This window comes from Sander vitreus, chromosome 6 (genome assembly GCF_031162955.1).
Source record: "Sander vitreus isolate 19-12246 chromosome 6, sanVit1, whole genome shotgun sequence".
NCBI classification, from domain to species: Eukaryota; Metazoa; Chordata; class Actinopteri; order Perciformes; family Percidae; genus Sander; species Sander vitreus.
The window spans coordinates 3,118,107-3,138,683 of NC_135860.1; the positions used below are offsets into that span (position 1 = coordinate 3,118,107).

The 20,577-nt window shown below is 40.4% G+C and overlaps 2 protein-coding genes across 5 annotated transcripts in view; one reads left to right on the plus strand and one right to left on the minus strand.

The window, feature by feature from the left end:
- Positions 1-123: 123 nt before the first annotated feature.
- On the minus strand, positions 124-7,673 carry dctn3 (dynactin 3 (p22)). 3 transcript variants are annotated; one of them, XM_078252104.1, is made up of 7 exons: positions 7,494-7,672; positions 6,191-6,275; positions 5,209-5,295; positions 4,068-4,151; positions 1,899-1,957; positions 1,747-1,806; positions 124-928 (listed from the first exon to the last, which is right to left on the minus strand). In XM_078252104.1, the coding sequence occupies exons 1-7, from the start codon at positions 7,593-7,595 to the stop codon at positions 842-844; spliced, it is 564 nt and encodes a 187-aa protein (XP_078108230.1). In that variant the 5' UTR covers positions 7,596-7,672; the 3' UTR covers positions 124-841. The 3 variants fall into 3 exon arrangements, with proteins under 3 accessions (XP_078108230.1, XP_078108231.1, XP_078108229.1); XM_078252105.1 differs by having other exon boundaries at positions 921-962; XM_078252103.1 differs by lacking the exon at positions 124-928 and adding an exon at positions 990-1,451 and having other exon boundaries at positions 7,494-7,673.
- Positions 7,674-8,011: 338 nt separating this feature from the next.
- Positions 8,012-20,577, plus strand: part of atg5 (ATG5 autophagy related 5 homolog (S. cerevisiae)) — a 43,595-nt gene continuing 31,029 nt past the window's right edge. Inside the window, exons 1-6 of one of the 2 annotated variants that reach the window (XM_078252111.1) lie at positions 8,012-8,101; positions 8,518-8,708; positions 9,873-10,000; positions 12,661-12,739; positions 13,250-13,412; positions 16,939-17,033. In XM_078252111.1, coding sequence (XP_078108237.1) covers positions 8,601-8,708; positions 9,873-10,000; positions 12,661-12,739; positions 13,250-13,412; positions 16,939-17,033 — 573 coding nt within the window. In that variant the 5' untranslated portion in view covers positions 8,012-8,101; positions 8,518-8,600. The remainder of the gene's footprint in view (positions 8,102-8,517; positions 8,709-9,872; positions 10,001-12,660; positions 12,740-13,249; positions 13,413-16,938; positions 17,034-20,577) is intronic. The other variant, XM_078252112.1, reaches the window with a different exon arrangement.

Consider the following 20,577-nt stretch of genomic DNA (forward strand, 5'->3'; position numbering starts at 1 on the left):
AACCTGTTAGAAACCACTAGGCTATGTGCATTACCACACACAGAGAGCCCTACATCTGACTGCAGCTTATAACAGTTTACAGATAGGTGACAAACATCACACACGCACACATGACAGGAGAAGTGAAAGAAAAAAGTAATATTTATTGTGTTAACTGCAATCATGCTGTATGACAGGAGACATATAGAACATTTTAAATTCAGAATATAGGAAAGAATAATTAAGCTAATTTAAGTTTTTACAAATCATTTCAGAAGGCATCCAGAGAGAAAATCTAAAGCCTTGAAGAGGATATTTGTGTGTGTGAGAGAGAGAGAGAGAGTGAGAGAGAGAGAGAAAAAATGGGTAAAGGGCAGAACAACAAGTCTTGTGACTGTCCTGCCGTAGGGAGGCAGTGTTGGAAAGTTGAGTCGATATACGCAAACATAAAAAGCTCTATTGTCAGACAATAAATAACAGCAGCATCTCCGAGCTGTCTGAACCACACGTCACGTGATGGGAGCGAGTTCCTCCAGACGACTGATGAACAGTCACATGAGACCGAGTTCCCTTACATATTTACATTTGCTCCATTCCTATTGACGATTTCATTAAATAAGATTGGTTCGAGAATTGTTGACAACCAACAATATCATGGAGTGTCAATTAAGGTATCAATGTTATATCACCTGATTCAACTCAATGTTGGCAAATTGATAAGCAGTTAAACATGCAAGTGAGATGCTGCGATCCTTTTGTCTCACTTTTGTTCGGACTTGGAACACGCGTCTCATCTAAAGCTCCCACCACGGCGCAGTCTTCTTCTCCTTTGTCGCCATCCTCATCAGTATGTTGACAGGAGCTACTCCACGGGTCGAATGCCCTTGGCCTCCTCCAGCTTCCTCAGGGTCTCATCCCACTGGGTGAACTGCTTGGACAGCAGGAACATCTGCCAATCAGAGGTCAGGGGTCAGTGGGTGGAGCTTTGTCCCGGCAAAAAAAAAAAAAAAAAAGTGAGCAGCAAGTTTAATTTCTATCTCATATGTGGCCGGTGGATCCAAAACTTCAGCAGCTTAGAAGAATATCAGACAAATTAGTTTAAGAAAAGAAAAGCTAGATTGATTATTTAAGTACTTATGTGCTATAATTATTTTATCTAAAGCTGCAAAGATTAATCGATTAGTTGTCGACTACTAAATGAATCGACAACTATATTGATAATGAGTTTGTTTCATTAAAAAATACCCCCAGGATCCTCCGACTTAAATTCAAGGCTTTTAAAAGACCTTTTTAATACCATTTCAAATGAAATTCAATGCCTACTTCGTACCAATGCCGACAGAAGTACGAGGGGAAAATGTCAAATCTGTATACATTTTAAAAAGGAATATTTTTCTGATTGCCGCTTCTGAAATGTGAATGTGTGAATAGTTTCTTCTCTCCTCTGTGACAGTGAACTGAAAATCTTTGAGCTGTGGACAAAACAAGACATGCGAGGATGTCATTATGGGCTTTGGGGAAACACTGGTCGACAAATTTCACAATTTTCTGACATTTTATAGACCAAACCACTATCCGATTAATCGAGAAAATAATCGACAATGAAAATAATGGTTAGTTGAAGCCCTACTCTTATCCCACAAGACATAAGAGAGTACCAGAAGAAGTTTGTAATTATGTGAAATTTACAATGTTTTTGTGTTTAATACTTTGTCTTATGGTAATTGTTTTATTTCAATGATATAAAACAAATTAGAGAAAAAGTACCATTTTGTTGTATTCCTCAAAAAGCTTCTTCACTTCCAGGGACTGAGCCTCGGTTTGGTCCTGTAAAAGAGACAAACATTGGGTCAACAGATACAATCTTACAAGAGAGAAACGAGGCAGACGGAGAAAGAGGAAGAGAAAGAGGGAGTTACCTGCTCTTTGATGTGAATCTGTGACAGGCGCTGAAGCTTGGTGGCGTGTTCCGGTACATCTGTGGGAAACAGAAACACACAGCTAACACAGTCCTGATAGAACAAACACTCCTCTACCGATCCAGCAGCTGTACAACACCACCGCAAAACACTACGCTACTGAATAAAAAGGCGAGAAAGTCACATATATATAAAAAGATTAGTTACATTCATTTCTCTCTAAAGCATGACAAAATGTTTCAACTGGGGCTGTCGGTACGCGACGATGATAATCCTGTTTTACACTGAGTGTGGAGGAAACTGAAGGGTTTGCAGTGACAGAAAGACTCAGACTTCATTCCACATGTAACCATAATGGTGGATGTTCATGTAACATGTAACAACTCCTTTATTATTTTGGATTGGCAACCACGTAAACACCTCGTAATGCATAGCGTAAGCTACATTTAAAAACATCACAACATCCCCACACTGCATGTCACAAAAATAACAATGTCGCCAAGGCGTAGCACACGGACGTCGATATGCAGTTTTGGATCAGTGACAATAAGTACTTAAGTAAAACAGACCCACTGTGAACTGCATAATGAATAACATAAAATGTAGCCTACAAAAATATGCCGGCAGTTGTGTCGCATGGCCGTCCAGTGTTTTAAAGGACAATTCCGGCGCAAAACGAACCTAGGGGTTAATAATGGATGTGTACCCACTCTGTTGTTCTCTGGGACACGTTTTCATGCTAATTGATTGTGTTTGTAGCTTGAACCAAGCTAGCGCGGACCGCTGGTTAGCTTACAACGCTAGCATTCGGGGCACAGGGAAAGGAAAAACAAATCGCTATTTATACCACTAAAAAGGCTCAAAATATCACCAAACTTCAACGATAGCATAATGAGGGTCCCTAGATGTTAACTGAAGCATTGAGAACTTTGTAAGTGTACCGACAGTTTATTGAACGAAGAGCTGTGGGAGCTCCGTGAAAAAGGGCTACGAGAGAGAGAGAGAGAGAGCTATCGGTAGTCCCCCACAGGGACTATAGCATGCAGTCATGGAGTTGGAGCAACACAAATCCTTGTTATATCCAACCAATATAGGCTAAAAACACTGATTAACTAAATGAAATGAAATTACAATCGATCCAATAACAAAACCCTTAAATCATTTAAACTGTAGTAGGCAGAATGAATGGCATGCTGGCATGATGCATGGTACGAATACTGTGTGGAGGGAAACTGCATCCAAAGAAAATGGTATGAATGGATAGAAAATGTATTAGAAGTGGCCGATACTGTAGGTAGTAGTGATGGTATTTTGGAAATAAAAAAGCAACATAAAAGTAAATTCTATGATGAACTGGGTCAAATGTTCCCTACAAGATACCTGAGTGCATACAGCTGAGCTCAATCCCCTTTCAGCAATAAACATTACGCTTTCATTTCTGGGTTTACATTTCATACAAAACATGATGATACTATTTAGCAGCGGTTTAAAGTCCTGCTATACGGCTCCAAGTGCTGGCGAACAACTGAAAGCGATCTCCACAAACTGTCGACCTTCCATGCCAAAAGCGTACGTAAAATAAAGAGAATATTCTGGCCCAACACCATCTCCAATCAACTTCTACTCAGCCAGTGTAAACATGACAACATGGCTACCATCATTATGAGAAGGCGATGGAAATGGATTGGACATGTAACACGTAGAGAGCAAGAAAACATCACGCGAACTGCCCTTCACTGGACACCAGATGGCAAACGTAAGAGGCCGACCCAAGAATACCTGGCGCAGGACGGTGGAGGGAGAGCTGAAGACCATACATCACACACTGAGGCTCTATAAAGACACTGGCCCAAAACAGACAAGAGTGGAAATCCTGTGTTGTTGCCCTACATGCCAACAGGCAGTAAGTATGTAAAGTCCAGGATCTCAGACCTCCTTCCAGCATATAAACGCATTATTTGATAGATTTCGCTTAAAACAAAAACAAGCCAAATTGTCCAACAAACTTCAGCTAAACCGTAACCCTTCTTCATGTTTAGACACTTGGCTATCAAACAGGCAAACAGCAGTAAACATGAGCTCCTTCCTACTTTGCTGTCAGGGTTCAAACCACGGAGCCGATGTTGCTCTGTCCTTGCTTTGCTTACTTTCCTGCCAAGTGACGCTCACCTCGGATGTAGGTGCTGTCCAGCAGCGGCTGCGTGTTGCTGACCTGCTCCAGCAAAGCAGCCTGGGAAAGCAGGAAGTCCTCCTCTGGGCAGACAAACACACAACAGCATCACCGTGAGTACTGAATCAGAAGTGAGCTACTCTTTTAGTCTGCCACAATAAAATCATTAGTAGAGCCCGACCGAGAAAGGATTTTTAAGACCGATATCGATACAAATATTTGGTGATTTAAAAATCCGATATATAGTTATAAGAAAATAATAATCCAGAAACGTGTAACAAAACATAAACAAATTTCCCTAACATTAGTTATTTGTAGTTATTTATGAGTCCTCACTAAAATAATATAATAATGCAGTTTAAAAATAAACTTGTTTGTTTTGTCACAACAGAGGAACATCAAAATATATTAAAGTCCTGATAAATAAAATGTATAAAAATACAAACTTAAGATATGAAACTTAAAGTCCTTTGAACAAAAACAAATATAATAAACAATATGTATTTATCGGCCATTATAAATGCCAATAACGATAGTTTGGAAAATGCCTAATATTGGCTCTAATAATTATTATTTCATGTGATAACTTGACACAATATAACATTCATTTTTATATTTGTAGCATTAAGCATCAAAATTACAAATACAATGCGGCTTCATATACAATAAATTAATAATATAAGCCTAAAATAAAGAAACTACCTGAGATCATTTTGATTACAGTTGTAAATAGATGTTCATTTTTATTTGATTTAACAATTCCAAATGTTGCTGCACAATTCATTGTCTCAGAAATAATGGTCTCTTTCAGTCAACTTATATCTAATTTATATCAGTTATATGACCAAGATAATACAATACCACAAATATACAGCCTATGAAGTAAACCACGCCTCTTTATTATCATAAAAAACATTTTTCTATATCCCCTCCTTGTCATATTTGTACGTGTAGGGTCAAGTGCAAACAACTAGCAATTTAAATAATAAAAATATTTACTCGGACCAATAATCACTTATTTAATTACAATCTAAACTAAATCAACAATTACCAGTCATACACCTTAAGACCGTAGCTAATTTCAGCAATTAATTGCGGTTAAACGAAGACGCTGCGATTATGTAAAAATCTGGTTCTTACCAGCAAGAATGAACTCCAGCTTCATGGCATCAGGTACAGAGATGTGGTCCGTGAACTGGGGGTCCAGGTACTTCAGCAGGTCCTCAACTGCACCACAACACCAATCATTAGGATTAAAGACTCACCCAACAGTCTAAAGTCGGACTACAGAAACATTCCTGCAAGCACTGTTATGACATTTGGAATTTCAGAAATGCACTTGGTAGCATTTTTTTTTGCATCTTATGTCAGCTTTTTAATGTTCAGTGGGCACTGTGAATGACAGAAGTTTCTAAAATACTTCAATATTTAGAGGGCCCGGTGGCCAAATTGTTAATGCACATTCTACATAAACACTATAGCTCAACTCCGGGCCAGGGGATCTTTCTTGCTGTAGTGGAAGAAGTATTCAGATCCTTTACTGAAGTAAAAGTACTAACGCCACACTGTAAAAATAGGCTGTTACAAGTAAAAGTCCTGCACTGAAAATGTTGCTTAAGTAAAAGTATGTAAATATCATCAGGAAAACGAAACTAAAAAGTATTAAAAGTACTCAATGCTTCGAATTTTAAAAAATGGAAACAATCCAAACAGTTCTGTCAATCAACTAAGTTGTTTATCATTTCAGCTGGACTTGTAGGCCGTTATATTGTTGGGTAGTTTAATTTATAATAAAACATCATAATAACTTCATTTGTAAAGTAACTAAAGCCGTCAGATTAATGTAGTGGAGTAAAAAGTACCATATTTCTCTCTGAAAAGAACAAGTACCTCAAATATGTACTTGAGTAAATGTACTTCGTTACATACCACCACTGCTTTCTTGCACATCATAACCCTCCCTCTCCCCATGTTTCCCTGTCTATCTATACACTGACCATTAAATAAAGGAAATAAAAGCAAAATGCCAAGAAAAAATAATAACAATATTGTAGATAAACAGTTACAACAAGCCTGTAATCCAGGCTGTGAGGATGGATATACAACGCAGCGTGCGACTCACTCTTCTTGTGCAGGATCTTCACTCGTTCTCTCTTGTTGGCTGTATTGGTGAGACCAGCCTGAATCCTGGCCAAAGACTCAGTGCACTGCAAGACAAAGGACAGTGATTACATTAAATGTTAGTGTTTAACAAGTGTACATAGAAGTCATACAATTGAATCAATGTGTCTGAGCATTTCTGTGCAATATGTGGCAAATAGTTAATACAGTGCAAAAACACAAAATCTCAAGTTCAAGTGTGTCATGCCTTTAAGGAATGGAGATTTATTACATGAGAAATTTCAGTATGCAGGCCAAACATGGCCATTTGCTTATGCACAATCACAGTATCTCATTCTGAGTACATGACTGAGCATATTTTATTTTTCTACTACTTAACAATACGTTAGTAAGGTCAACTTCAGTCAACTATCAGAGACATAAAAACATGTTTTAAGCAGGACACAACAACTAGCCCTCTCCCCCCTGCAAATACAACATCTATCAAGACTCTACAATGCTCCTTTGTAGGTTAAAAGGGATCCATCACATCATATGATGCTAACACGCTACATTAACTGGCTCAAAAGGAATATACCATATTTTTGGCCAATTTGCTAAAGAAAATATGTACACCTAAGAGTATTGCTGACAATTATTAAAGCATACCCCAGAATTTCCGATTGATAAATGAGTTTTCCTAAATTCCAGGAAACCAGTGACTTTTGTTCATGTTAGTGAAGTATCAAACTCAACCCTGAGATAATACATCGCAGTGACCATCATTTGTGCCTTTACTTTTAATAACTACCTCTCCCTGCTTTACATTACATTCATAATAATATTTTCTCTTTAACAGAGGCTATCTTATTTTTTTTTATCCCAATTAGTGTCCTTAAATATGCTTGTTGTGTTCAGAGCAACTGTCCAAAACCCAGCAATTGTCAATGTACAATTATATGAAACAGGTCTAAAACACTTGTGTATGACTACGAAAGTGCCCAAGTTAGAGCATTGTTAGATTAGTAGCAACAGCTAATTAAGCTAAAACTAGCTCCAGTTTTTGTCCATCACATCTAATCGTTTATTATAGGCATGACTATACTAAAATACACAGTCATGGCAGCATAAATTACAGCATGCTATGCTTTTCTAGTAACATCTAGCTATTGCTGTAAAGCCAATGTGCAGAAAATAGAAAGGGCGTTTACTCAATCCCACTGACAGAGCTATCGTTAGCTCTGCTAAGCTAACAGCAGGCTAGCTTTTTTTATTAGCCCCCCCCAACCGTTCATCAGGATATAGCTACATTAGTCTGAGCGAACCTTGACGGCTTTCCCACTTTTGTTTCTTCTTTCCCCGTATATACGACTCTCCAGCTCCCGAAGACGCATTTCTAGGTTATCCACCTCCAAAATTTTATCCATTCTTGAAGCTACTAGAGCCACAACAAAATCCAAACAGCACCGTAAACGGAGTATTTTCCCCCGAAGACATGTCCCGCCCTACCCTGCCTTACTCTGCCTCTGATTGGCTTACTGTCTGACTCTGACCAATAACACTCTTTCTTCTTTCTTTCTTTCTTTTTTGGATAAGGTAGACTAGACGCTAAAATGGCGTATTGCTGCCCTCTACTGTGTGTTAACAACATTGTCTTCGAATACGTTTACACATTCAATAGTTTTATGTGACAATACATAAGCCACAGTCGTGTTAAAACGTGCAAGTTATTTCGTGCATAAACATTCATTTCAGAAACATTGATACTTTATTAATGTTTGTCGTTGGTGCAGTAAAGGCAGCTGTCCGCCAGGGGTGGCTGTTTTGCGGTGAACGGGGTTTTCAGCTGTTTTCCGGTGACAGCAGAGGAATGACAACATCGATAGTCACGGCCCTTCTTCCATTCAAGCCGACTGCAAAACATCGACAAAAAGTAAGGGTTTCTCACATATCAACATCTCTTCCTCGCACACAAGTTATTTTTATTTGTGGACAGTAAAAACAATACCCAGGAAGCAAGCCCATTTGTTTATTGTAAACCATTCTTAGCTATGTTTTAACAAGCTAAGTTAGCTTACCTAGCCCTCAAGCTAACGTCAGTTTCTGCATTACACCTGCGTAGTTTGACAGTTTTGAAAGTCTACCAGGTGAGTCGCTCTCTTCTCCCGGACTATAACGTGGTAATAACTCCCCTGACGAATTAATAAAGCCAAATGCGGCTTACCTAAAGCTGAGTTAGTGTGGAACTAGCTTGTGTTGTACTGTTAACTTTATTGTGGTATTGTGGACTGTGTTGCCAAAGGTATTATTAATGCTCGCTTGTCTGCTCTGCTATGTTGTTCACTGCAGGAAGCAGTCTGCCATTGAACTTCGGAGTCTGTCTTTGTGTTTGGGGAATTTATTCTTTATGTGCCACTGGGAGCAGGAGCAGCATGGCAGATGACAAGGACGTGTTGAGAGACGTGTGGTTCGGCCGGATTCCCACCTGCTTCATTCTGAACCAGGATGAGGTTACTGAGAGAGAGGCCGAGCCCTACTATGTAAGTGCAGTTGCTCTCTGACTTCGCAAAGCCACACATCCTGAGGCCAGACCTAACTTTTGCCTGCCACTCACCTCAATGCTTCCTGGAAGCCCCATCTGAGCCTACAGCTCTGTATTTCACATCAGTATATAAGGATGAACACAGAGACATACCAGATGACTTCATGTTTAGCATATCACAAAACACTGTGTCCCGTATTTTTCATCAGCAGATGAAAAGTTACTTCTACTGAGAAAATATGCTATAAATGTTATCAATCAATCAATCAGTCAATCAATTTGAATTGTCACTTGCGCCTAGAAGTTTCTCCTGAGCTTCAATTCCTAAATTCTGGCCTGGTGTGTACGCTACCTTCTACTTGACTTCAACATGGAGAAAAGGCTGTTACTTGAGTCGTTTGGATCTTTTATGATTCTCCTACCCTTTTTCTTGCAACGCCTGGTGTAAAAAATCCTTTAGGCATGGTAGGACACAATCTATTGTATGTTCAGCCGAACAGCCCCCCATTTGCAGGGCCTTGCCGTCCTGTTTGTTCCTGTTACTGTACCAGGCAGTGGTGTTCCCTGTCAGGACGCTCTAACTGATGTATTTTAGGGGATACCCGGATCATTGTTAAGTGATTTATCACACTATTGCTCTTAATGCACACTGTCTTTGTCAGTCTGGTAGCTGCTCATATTGAATAGTGGCCGAGCTGGAAGAGAGTGAGGCTTTTCACTCACGGCTCCTGCTTTAGGTCAATACCCGCACAAACAATACTCTGTTGTACTTTAAGAGCTGTAGCCTCTAAAGCTACGGTCAGACCAGAAAAAGTGATCGTCTGCGAGTGTGTTTTTTTTTGGTGCATTATAGGGTGTTTAAAGCACACTGTAGCTTATGCGCACCTCAAAAATGTAAGATACATGTTGGAAGCTACGTAAATCCCATGCGGAGATTGAAAAAAACTTAAGACAACACAGAGCAAGTTGAAAATCTTGCCTCAGCATTATTCTAACTTTATATAAACACATTTAGCACAGCCACTTCCACTGCAAATCTCTGCTTGCAGCTCTCTACCACACTGATGTAAGCACTTTGCCTATGAATGATAACATGTCAATAGTATCTTTTTATGTAATACTTGATCATTCATATATTTTTCTCTCCCTTTGGCTTTCTCAGCTGTTGTTACCCAGGGTGAGCTACTTGACTCTGGTTACAGACAAGGTGAAGAAACACTTTCACAAAGTGGTGAGGACCGATGACGTGGAGGAGATGTGGTTGGAGTACGAGGGGACGCCACTGAAATGGTGAGAGAACGGTAGTTAGATGAACTGGTTTTGCTAGTTCTCTTAGGGGAAAGGTTGGGTATGTGTGAATGCATTATGAGTTGGTACATTGGTGAAAATGTTACCTTGTGTCCTTGGTCGTGTTGTTTGGTGGTATGTATGCCAAATACATGTAAGAAGAGCAGGTAAGTGTCATTTTATTTATCAGATCTCATTCTCTTATCATGAATATCATTTTTATTTTTTTATTTGTCCTGTTCTTGTAGAAATGTACTCCCACAACTAGCACCGTCAGCAGTAACCTGGCTCATAGTTGTGTGTTGTGTTTGTGCGTCAGCTTGAAAATAAATATAGTTTCTATTTCCCCAAACGTTTAAACTCATTTTCATGAGACTTTTAATACTCTCCACCTTGTTTGTGTACCTTGTTGTACTGCCTCAAGTACAAACATCCGCAATCTCCAACAAATGCCATACACAGTCAGAATCACAACAGTGTATTCACACAACCTGCAACTCCAAGCACCGTCAGCTGGCGTTAACCATGGGGACCAAGTTAGTTTCTTATCTGCCTGTCTGTCTGCTGAGATCAGCAGTACAGCCAGTTAACAGCCAGCAGGCACAAAGTTCAGCCACAAGGTGTCAGTACTGCAACACAGATGATGAAGAGCCTGGTCTACAGTACTGTAGCAGCACAGTACCAGTAGTCTATATCCTTGACGTTCCAGTTCCGGGATTGCTCCGGTGCTGCAGGGAATTTCGCCGGATGCCTGTATTTTCCGTTTCCTTCTGCTTTCTTTGTGTTGGACTTTTAAATTCGGTGGATTTATGAGGACTATTTTTGACTGCTCTTCAGATCTCTGCAGGGTAAATTGAAACAGACTACCTGTCAAATCTGAGTTTTCTCTCGCACGGATATTTTGCAGTGGTTCTGTGGGGAGCTTAGCGCCGCCCATGGCGATTCTGATTGGTTTAAAGAAATGCCATTAAACCATAGCACGTTTTCCGTCATCCCCGAATGCTATGTGGAGTAGCCAGACCCTCCTTCAGTGCGCTTTGGAGGAGGGTCTGGCAAAGCGAGACTACACTTCCAGTAACTTGAGAAAAATACATTAAAAAAAAATAACAAACATATGTCAGTGTTGATATTCATTCAGTTGAACACTCAAATGTGACGTTCTGCTGTTTTTCTTTTCTTATTGTTAATTGCAAATTATTATTAATTGTAAATGTAACACCTTTTGGTGTACAAACGTACCATTTTTAAGGCCTGGTAACCTGTAATGGAAGTTAGTTAGTTAGTTAGTTAGTTAGTTTTGACATTTCTTAAATTACAGATTTCGTACAAATGACTAATGGCGCTTACCCGCTGCTAGTAGCAGCTCGGCTTGGCTCGGCTCGACTCGACTCAGTCGCGGTGCCCCGTCCTCATTTTTCCATTGCAGATTTATGCTGCGTTCATGCCACCTGGGAATAACAGGGACCGCCCCCGTGATTACAATGTTTTTCCGACTGCCAGCGTTCACATGGTCGGGATGCGTGTTCTTCTTCTTCTGTTATGTTGGCGTTTGGCATAACAACTTGTTGCATGACGGCCACCGACGGTTGGCCGTAGCCTAGAGCATCAGGTGTGTGAAAACATGGAGGCCACAATAACAAAAGATTTGCTGCTGTTTTCTTATACGAGCATAGAAACAGCACGTGGACAGGTGTTTGTTTGTGTTATCTGCAGGACAACCAACGGGAAAGGACACGGATAAGGTGTTGTTTTTTTATACATAGGCCTATTTATGAATAATTTGAAACATGTTATGTTTCTTGGCAGAGGCGTTTGTCCACAATAAAGAGTTTATTGTCATTGAAATATGTCCAGTGAACCAAAGTCGCCTACATCAAACGTCAGTTGTTAACAACGCGTCACCAACTGGGAAACTCTGTTAGCAAAATCTAGCCCGAGTTTCCCACCTCTGATTCCCACAGGAAGGGATGTGAATGATGACGTTTTCACTCGGAAAAATGTTTTTCCGATGTATATGAACGCAGCAATAGTACCGCCTCATGCGTGAGAAGACACATTTTGTTTAAAAAAAACCCACCGCTGGCTAAACTATTTAAAAACGGCAGGTTTATTCACTACACCCCCTGTCTGTCGCTAGCAATGATGATGCAATGATTACTGACGATTCTCTCCGACCAATCCAAATTGGTATTGCCTCAACTTGCTTGGAACCTCGACGGAGGTTTTTTCATAATGGAAAACCAAAAAAGGCGAGTAGAGTCGAGCTGATACACTCATCTGATTTGAGGCTGTGATAAGAAAAGCATTGAATCCCTGTTGACTGAAACACAGGAAGTGACAAATTGAAATGTTGAAGTGAAATGTAAACTGACTGCTGAAGTTTACACACAGCATCCAGAGAAACAAACATCGAAACATAACAAAAACTGATGTCAATTTTGTCTGCTGCTCATTATAAGACCCTTAATCATTTCAAGACCGTTGCTACAAAATGTAAATTTTAGGTCACATTGTTTTGAAAACAGATCCACAATGTTTAGGAGTAAAACATTTCATATGGATGTCGTATGATGTTGTTGTCAGTCCCTAAATGGCTGATAAAACAGGCGATGCATCTGGGCAGTCACACTTGTACTGTAAGTAACATGATTTCCTGGTTCCAGGCACTATCCAGTTGGAGTTCTGTTTGACCTCCATGCGTCCAACACTGTCTTACCCTGGAGCATCACTGTGCACTTTAAGGTAAAAGTCAACCAGTGTGTGTGTTCATGTACAGTATCCAAAATACTGTATCTGTCTTTATATTCTATCTGTAAATTGTATGTATTTTGTGTTAAACTGTATTCTAAACTTAAAAAAAATAAATACAAATAAAATAAAATGATGTAAAGCTCCATTAGTGAGTATTTGTATATAAACAATGAAACAATTGACACATGTACTCAAAGTTTTGATTTTGTAGAACATCTGGCTGCTAAAGAGCCAGCTATTTCCCTCAAGAGTTGGTGCAGACCAAAACAGAGTAGAAACAAGACTGAAAATTGGACATTATATCACATACATTATCACGTGAATACAAATACAACTCCATTAAATGGTAATGTTGCTCTGTGTCTGCTACAGTGGCTGTGTGAATAAACAGTTGTTTGTCAGCCAGCTTGTTGTGAAGCTCTTCCTCCCCCCTAGTGGCCAAAAAGAACACACACAGAGAATGCAGCTTAAAATAAAATGTTTCTCTTGTGCATGTGTCAGAATTTTCCAGATCGTGACCTGCTCCACTGTCCGTCCAACTCTGTGATCGAGGCTCACTTCATGTCCAGCATCAAGGAGGCCGACGCTCTGAAGCACAAGAGCCAAGTCGTCAACGACATGCAGAAGAAAGACCACAAACAGCTGTGGATGGGCCTGCAGAACGGTGGGACACACACACACACACACACACACACACACACACACACACACACACACACACACACACACACACACACACATTTCAAAGAAGAAAGACCACAAGCAGCTGTTGGGGAAGTCACACACATTCACTCATTAACACTTAGATACACATATGTTGTCTCCCTGTAGCTCGCACACTTACGCAGATTTACACATGCTTACACACACACACACACACACACACACACACACACACACACACACACACACACACACACACGCACACACATCTGCCTTTATTCTGATAGCAGTCTTTGAAGCCTCAACTTCCAAAACGTCTCCCACCTAAAAACACCCACCAGCTTCCCTTTCCGTTTCCACCCATCTGTCCAGACAGGTTGATTTCTTATTGGCTGTTGGTTGTGATTGCCGTGGTTTTGTGTAGGTGAAGCTGGGGCAGTGGGGCTGAAGCATTGGTAGCTTGTGATGTGGCAGTAGGAGATGGGGGGGGGGGGGGGGTGTGTGGGATGGATACCCGCCCAAGTTTGGGGTTTGAGCTTGTCTTTGAAAAGCAACACTCAATGCGTGGTGTGAGATTCTTGGAATCTCTGCGGGTCAAATTGATCAAACACGGCAACGATAAACACTTTGGTCAGAAGTCACTGCGCTCTGGGTCACTTAGTTATAAATGTGTCACCTTGTTTTGATCTATAATTGTCATGCTTCTCCTCCTTTTGAGTTGGTCATTATTAGCACACAGTAACTCTAGTTTCTGTTAAATGATGTTATTTATATGTTTACAACTCACAATTATTTTCACTATCAATTAATCTGTTGGTTACTTTTGCGAATAATCAATCAGTCATTTAGTCTATTAAATGTTAAAATTTTGAAAGAATGCTCATCAGTTCAGTTTGCCTTCAAATGTCTTCTTTTTTGGGTCCAAAAATGTATTTAATTTAAAATGATGTTAAATGGAAAAAAGCAGCATGTCTTTACTTATGATAAGCTGGAACCTGCAAATATTTGACATTTTTGCTTGATTAAATAACTCAAACAATATTCCAAATAGTTATATAATTAGATTAATTTTCTGTCGATCGACAAACTGATTTATTATTTACTATTTTTGTTCTAGTTATTATAAATATATTAAATGGTGGACTAAAGTGTCTTTTTTGAACCCTGATGAAGACCTACACAGATCAAAACCACTTGTTTTAAAAATGTATTATCCATTGTTTAAAGAACAAGCCACGTAACAGACATGCCTTTATTATAATGCCAACAGCACTCCTACATGTATGAATGCCTCGAGTTGACACACATTGTTATTACACTGTATTTGTCTGTGTGGTAGAGTGTGTTCAAACACCGAAATGGTACATTTGCTGCTCTCATATTAAGACAGAAAACAGTATTTGTGCTCTTATTTTTACATGAATTACGTTCTTACACATTTATTATCTCTTTAGTTCTGTTACGGCATTTTCTCCAGATGTTAAGCTGCTGTTTGTGAAAGTAAAGATAAATAGGTAGATAGATAAGTTGCCAGGAAAGTCAACTTAATGCAGTGCAATGCAAATCGTGGCCAGGAAATGAACTGGAGATAATTTGTGCTTAGTACTAAATTGTCATGCAAATGTCAAAACTGTGCAAGTGCCGCTGAGAATGTTTTGAACAGGTTTGCAAACAAACCCACAAACCTTCAGCTGCTTATCTCTCTTCCACTTTCCCCCTGAAACTAATAGAGAGAGCAATGGCACAGCTTAATGCAAGAAAGGAAAACATGTTCATTTAGGAGACTAATGGTTGATTCTGTGACCTGTTTTGGAAAGTTCAGGGTGTGGTTCACGCTGTCAAACTATCTGTAACTACATTAAACACAGAAACGGAGAATACCTGTTCAAACTGTTCAAAACAAGGAGTTCGTCTCACCTTTTGCACATGAAAGTGAGAGGTGAAACCTTTTCGAAACCAAAACTTTCACATCCAAAAGAGACCAGAAACAGAGAGAGAAACGGGGATGGCTCGTACTTTCATCCAGTAGAGAGAAAACAGAAATGTTTTCAGAAGGTTTATGTGAAAGCGAGAGGCGAGGGAGACGGAGGTTTTGAAACCAGCACATGCTGGGTGGAATCATTTTTGATGATGAACGGCTGTCCTTTAACCATAGGACCAAGGTTCAAGTTCCTGTGTTAGTAGGTTAGTAAGGACACTGACACAAACGGCCATATCTTGCACCTGGCCAGCGCAAAGCCCGATGCAAGTGTCTTTGCTAGTTTAACCCCCAATTTCCACCAACTGCGGAACGGCTGCGGAGGCGCTCCGGACTTACTCCGGCGCTTATTTCCCTGCACTACAACGTAAAACCTCATAATGGGCGAAGACAGGCCTGAAGTCGGAATGGAAACAAACTGTTGTTGGTTTTGTGGTTCTGTTTATAGAAACTACATCCTGTTATGTCGCGCAATCATACGTGAATTCATGAGATCTCGTGGGTCCTCGTGACTACAGCTGTCAGTCATGGCCGCAGCCGTTCCGCAACAAATCTGGACCTGGTGGGTATTGAAGGACGGCGGAACATGGAGCCAACACGCAGCCGTTCCGCAGTTGGTGGAAATCCGCAGTTGTCAATTTCCTGTCCAGCGGCCAAGTCGTTTAAATAGCAAAGCCCATCTGTGCGCCAAATGGCGTGCTGGTCTTACAGGGAGGTGTATTCAGGTGCATTCTGGGCGCATTGTTATCTTGAGGCAGGGGAGAGTGATCGCACCATTGATCAACAAAAACCTGGTGTAAAGTCAATAACGCAGCATTTCATTGTTATTTTAACAGCTAAAATGTGCCTAGGCTCGTGCACAGTGCGCACACACTATGCTTGTTACACACACACACAGGGAAGCACAGCAGCACACAAACATGCAAAAGAGTACAAATAAAAATATTACGGTGCAAATCCTCCATCATAATAACAATGCTCCAAGGTCCAAACGCGCCTGGCTTTTAAAGGCAATGGGAGATGACACTCTGATTGGTTTATTACATGTTACGCCCAAAACACACCTATGAATTAATGAGGACACTAAGTACAACCCTTTTGAACCATGCGCCCAGTGCACGGACCCTTTTTTCCGCCGTCAAACTAGTAAGAGTGGATTTGGACACACCCTAAACGCACCTGTGCCATGCCCTTCACCCGTGCGCTTAGATCGTTAAAATAGGGCCCAAAGAATCAAAGAATAGGTAAACAAGACAACAAATCGTTCAGCACTTCGCTGCTTTTGATACACAATGCTATAAAAATATTTCCGTTGGTACCAAAGATCATCACATTGAAGTGAAAGCATCCCTTAAGTTATGTGGAAGATAAGCTAAATATCGTTTGTGTCTCTAGTCTTCTATTACTTATAAAGGGAGAATCCAATTGACAGATGCAGCCATTTTCCAGACTGCAAAAAGGAAGGATTTTGAAGATACTATCAAATCAACATGTCTAATCATTGGAACATTTTACAATTGCTGACCTGTGTGTGTTTGTGTTGTCACAGATAAGTTTGACCAATTCTGGGCCATGAACAGGAAGCTAATGGAATATCCCACCGAGGAGGGAGGCTTCAGATACATCCCCTTCAGGATATACCAGGTAACACACAGCCACACACACAGCCACACACACAGCCACACACACAGCCACACACACAGCCACACACACACACACAGCCACACACACACACACACACACACACACACACACACACACACACACACACACAGTGTTCCCCTTCCACAATGATTTTATAACTTCATTTTTAGTTTAGCCTGGAAATTTTGAGTCTTTGGACTCTGGAAAGTAAAGTTGAAGTTTGCCAGTCAGTCCAGTAGATGTAGCCAGATGACTGTCTGATGCTGCCTCAGCAGGGAATTCACCTCCAACCAGACACTGGCTCATTTTGTCTAGTGAGTTACTATACTCTCTACAGACAACAGGGTCTAACCCAGGTTATCATTCCTGTTCAGCTTATGAACCACGATGGGTACATTTTGCCTCTCCTTGGCACGCACGCACGTGCTCGCACACACACACACACCTGCAGACAATATATCAGTAATAAACATTTCATCACTTCAGTCACTTTTCCACATTGTGCAACTGCGGAGTCATGTTGCGATGTTACATCTCAGTTCATGCAGAAAAACAACCTACTGTGTGTTAATGCCTGCCAAAACTAACACCCATCTTGAAACATTAGTCAGCTATTTTATTTAAAGGTAATTCCTAGTTCTTTACATGTAGAGAAAGCCATAGATTAACCAAGCTTGATAGTCTAATCAGACTCGTTTTTTCGATGCCAATCTTTCAATTTCCGCCTAATGTTTAAGTGAAACATTCAGAGAAACATTCATTATGTATGATTGTTTTTGTTCTTGTGACCTCCGATACAATAATCAGTCTCTACATAACAAAGGCCAAGAAAAAACGTGTTGGACCCCGCTTTGCCCTGGTGCTTTTTGGAGGTTATTCATCGGTTCCTGTACATTTGATACTTGTGACTCTCCCTTTGTTTGTGTAATTCCACGGAGCCGATGAGGAGCCGATGGGTAAGCCTCAGGACTCTGTCCGGGATGAGGAGGCGTAGGCAGACAAGCGGCATCAGGTCGGGTGTTTCCGCCTACACTGCTTTTATCCTGACTCAGGTGAAAAATCCCTTTTGGAGGACAAAATGTAAGAAGCGGGGATGAATAAGCAACTGATTCTAGCCTGGAAAACATTAGCGAGCCAGACAGCGGAGGAAAAGTGCCACGCTTTGACTCAAGTGTTGGGGGGGTTTCTATGCAGATTAGGAAAGGCTGGTAAGGTGTGGAGGAATAATTTGACAACTTCCAGGGTTTGGAACAGTTCTTGAATTGCACAGAACGACTGACAAAGTTGTCGTTTTTTCCAACAAAATTTGGCATTGTGAAGGAAAAATCTGAAGCAACAGTGTAATTAAACCCAATTTAAAGTAATTTTAATCCTACTGGACACTGTCACCGAAGAGTCTCGTCCAATCCAGTCAAGGAAATAAAAATTTGGAAAACATCTGGATCTTTGCAACAAAAACATGTTGACAGTCTGCTTTGAGTCTAGTGGCTCAATGTGCGTGCATTTAGCCTTGATCTCAAATCGCAGCAAACAGAAATGCCTCCTTACTGTCACTGAGTCGTGTTAAGGAATTAAACGTAAAGGACCTATCAAGACAAGTTTAGAAAAATAATGTAAGAAAATGAAGCAGAGAAGAAAATAGATCTGGCTTTAAATGTTAGAGGAATGTCATCTTGTGAAATAGAAAGAGATTTGTAGATGTTAGGAACAGAACTGGACTTCAGTGTAATGGTTAGTTGCAAGAGTGAACACTCCTATTTTTCTGTCATCATATCTGCTGTGACTGCTGGTAGTTTCCCACTGTGATGATTTATCATTGAGCGTGTCAAGTTTTTAATGAGACCTGCTTGGCTCCACATAATGGCTGCATTTACATTTTGTGCAACAACGGGGGCGGGAGTACAGCTGTCAATCACTGTCAGCGCTGAGTGTTTTGCATCAAATTTCACAAACTCACAACTGCTTTTGTTTTTACTTTCACATCTTCAGCGCGTAAATAAACCATTTTACACTAAGACACAAACATTCTTGTGTTTGGTTATAAAACACAACTCTTTAAAGTGGCAGACTGAAACATGCAGTCTCACCAACACGACCCGCCCTCTCAGACATGCACTTGTTGCAGCTGTAAAACCGTGTAACTGCAGGCGGGTAGAAGAAACCCAGACCGTGCCAGTTTTGGGTGTTTTTCATGGCTGAATTGAAAGTTTCCACGGCTATTTATGAGCTCAGTTGGTTTCATGACAATTGGAGCATCAAAGCCTGTTACAACCTCAATGTGTGATTTCCAAACATGTTGGAGAAAATAAGCATCATTCCTGAAGAGTCTGGATTGTTTCAGAGATGGTGTGGTTTTCATCTTACACACTGCTAAATATTTACAAGCAAAGAAGGCCTGAAGTGTAAACTAAATTAGTTCATTATGATCTTAAAAATACTCCAACAGCAGTTTTTGTGGCACTTTCACATCTACTTTCACTGTCCAAAAGTGCCTTATGGGTGTCCACAGAAGTTTAGGATTTGCATGTACCAAGATCTCATTTAACTTAGTGAGCACAATCTCCATATTACCGATAGCAATGATGAGGACCCAGTTTGTAATAAACTGGATTTATGTTTCAATCTAAGGGCTGCACATCACATTAAATCAAGAGTTCTGAGTTCAGTTTCTAAATGTGTAGGAACCCTTTGGAGATTATGTCGTTGCTGAGGAGAAAATCCAGTGTTTTCTTAGCCAGAGTTGCTGTGACAAGACGAAACACGACATAACAAAACCCAGCAAAGACACTCGGCTTGGAGAAAAGGAAAATAGATTGAAGAGATGAAAAAAGGTGCAGAAACGCTGAAAAGAACAAAGCTGTTTAGCACTCCGAAGTCACTGTGGTGACTTAACAGGAGAGGAAAGATCCCCCCTCCCACGCAAACACACACACACACACACACACACACACACACACACACACACACACATGCTCAGAGTCCTTCAAAGCCAGATTGTGGTCTTTAGTGTAAATAACATGTGCTGTGTTTGATGCAGACAGAATTAATGACAACACTCGGTCCAAATAACAGAGGGCTCATTTCCGTCTGGCCTGGACTCCTCATGGAGACACCTCATGGGCATGGACGACACATTTGTGGGTTTCTGTGTGTGTGTGCGCCTGATGTCCTCACCGTTAAAAGTAATTCAACCACCTTTGTATGGCCTGATATAAATCTTAGAAATGAATTCTTATTTATATCCAACTTTATGTTTCTTTTAATATACTTTTTTTAATTTACATAATCTACATATATGCGTGCCATTGATGAAATGAAAAAGGCCCTTTTTTTACTTCCACTCCCTTTACTGTTCTTTTACCTTCCATACTCCTTTTTTAATTTTAACGTTTCCTTATATGTACCCCCGTGTTTCTGTGTATGAGTTTGTGTGTGCACATGTTCATCAGTCTTTGCAAGCTTCTGTTTGTGTGTTGTCCATTTCATATATTTGCCTTCTCATTTCAATTCCTTTTATTTGAGCCCTTTGCTTGTGTGTTTATTG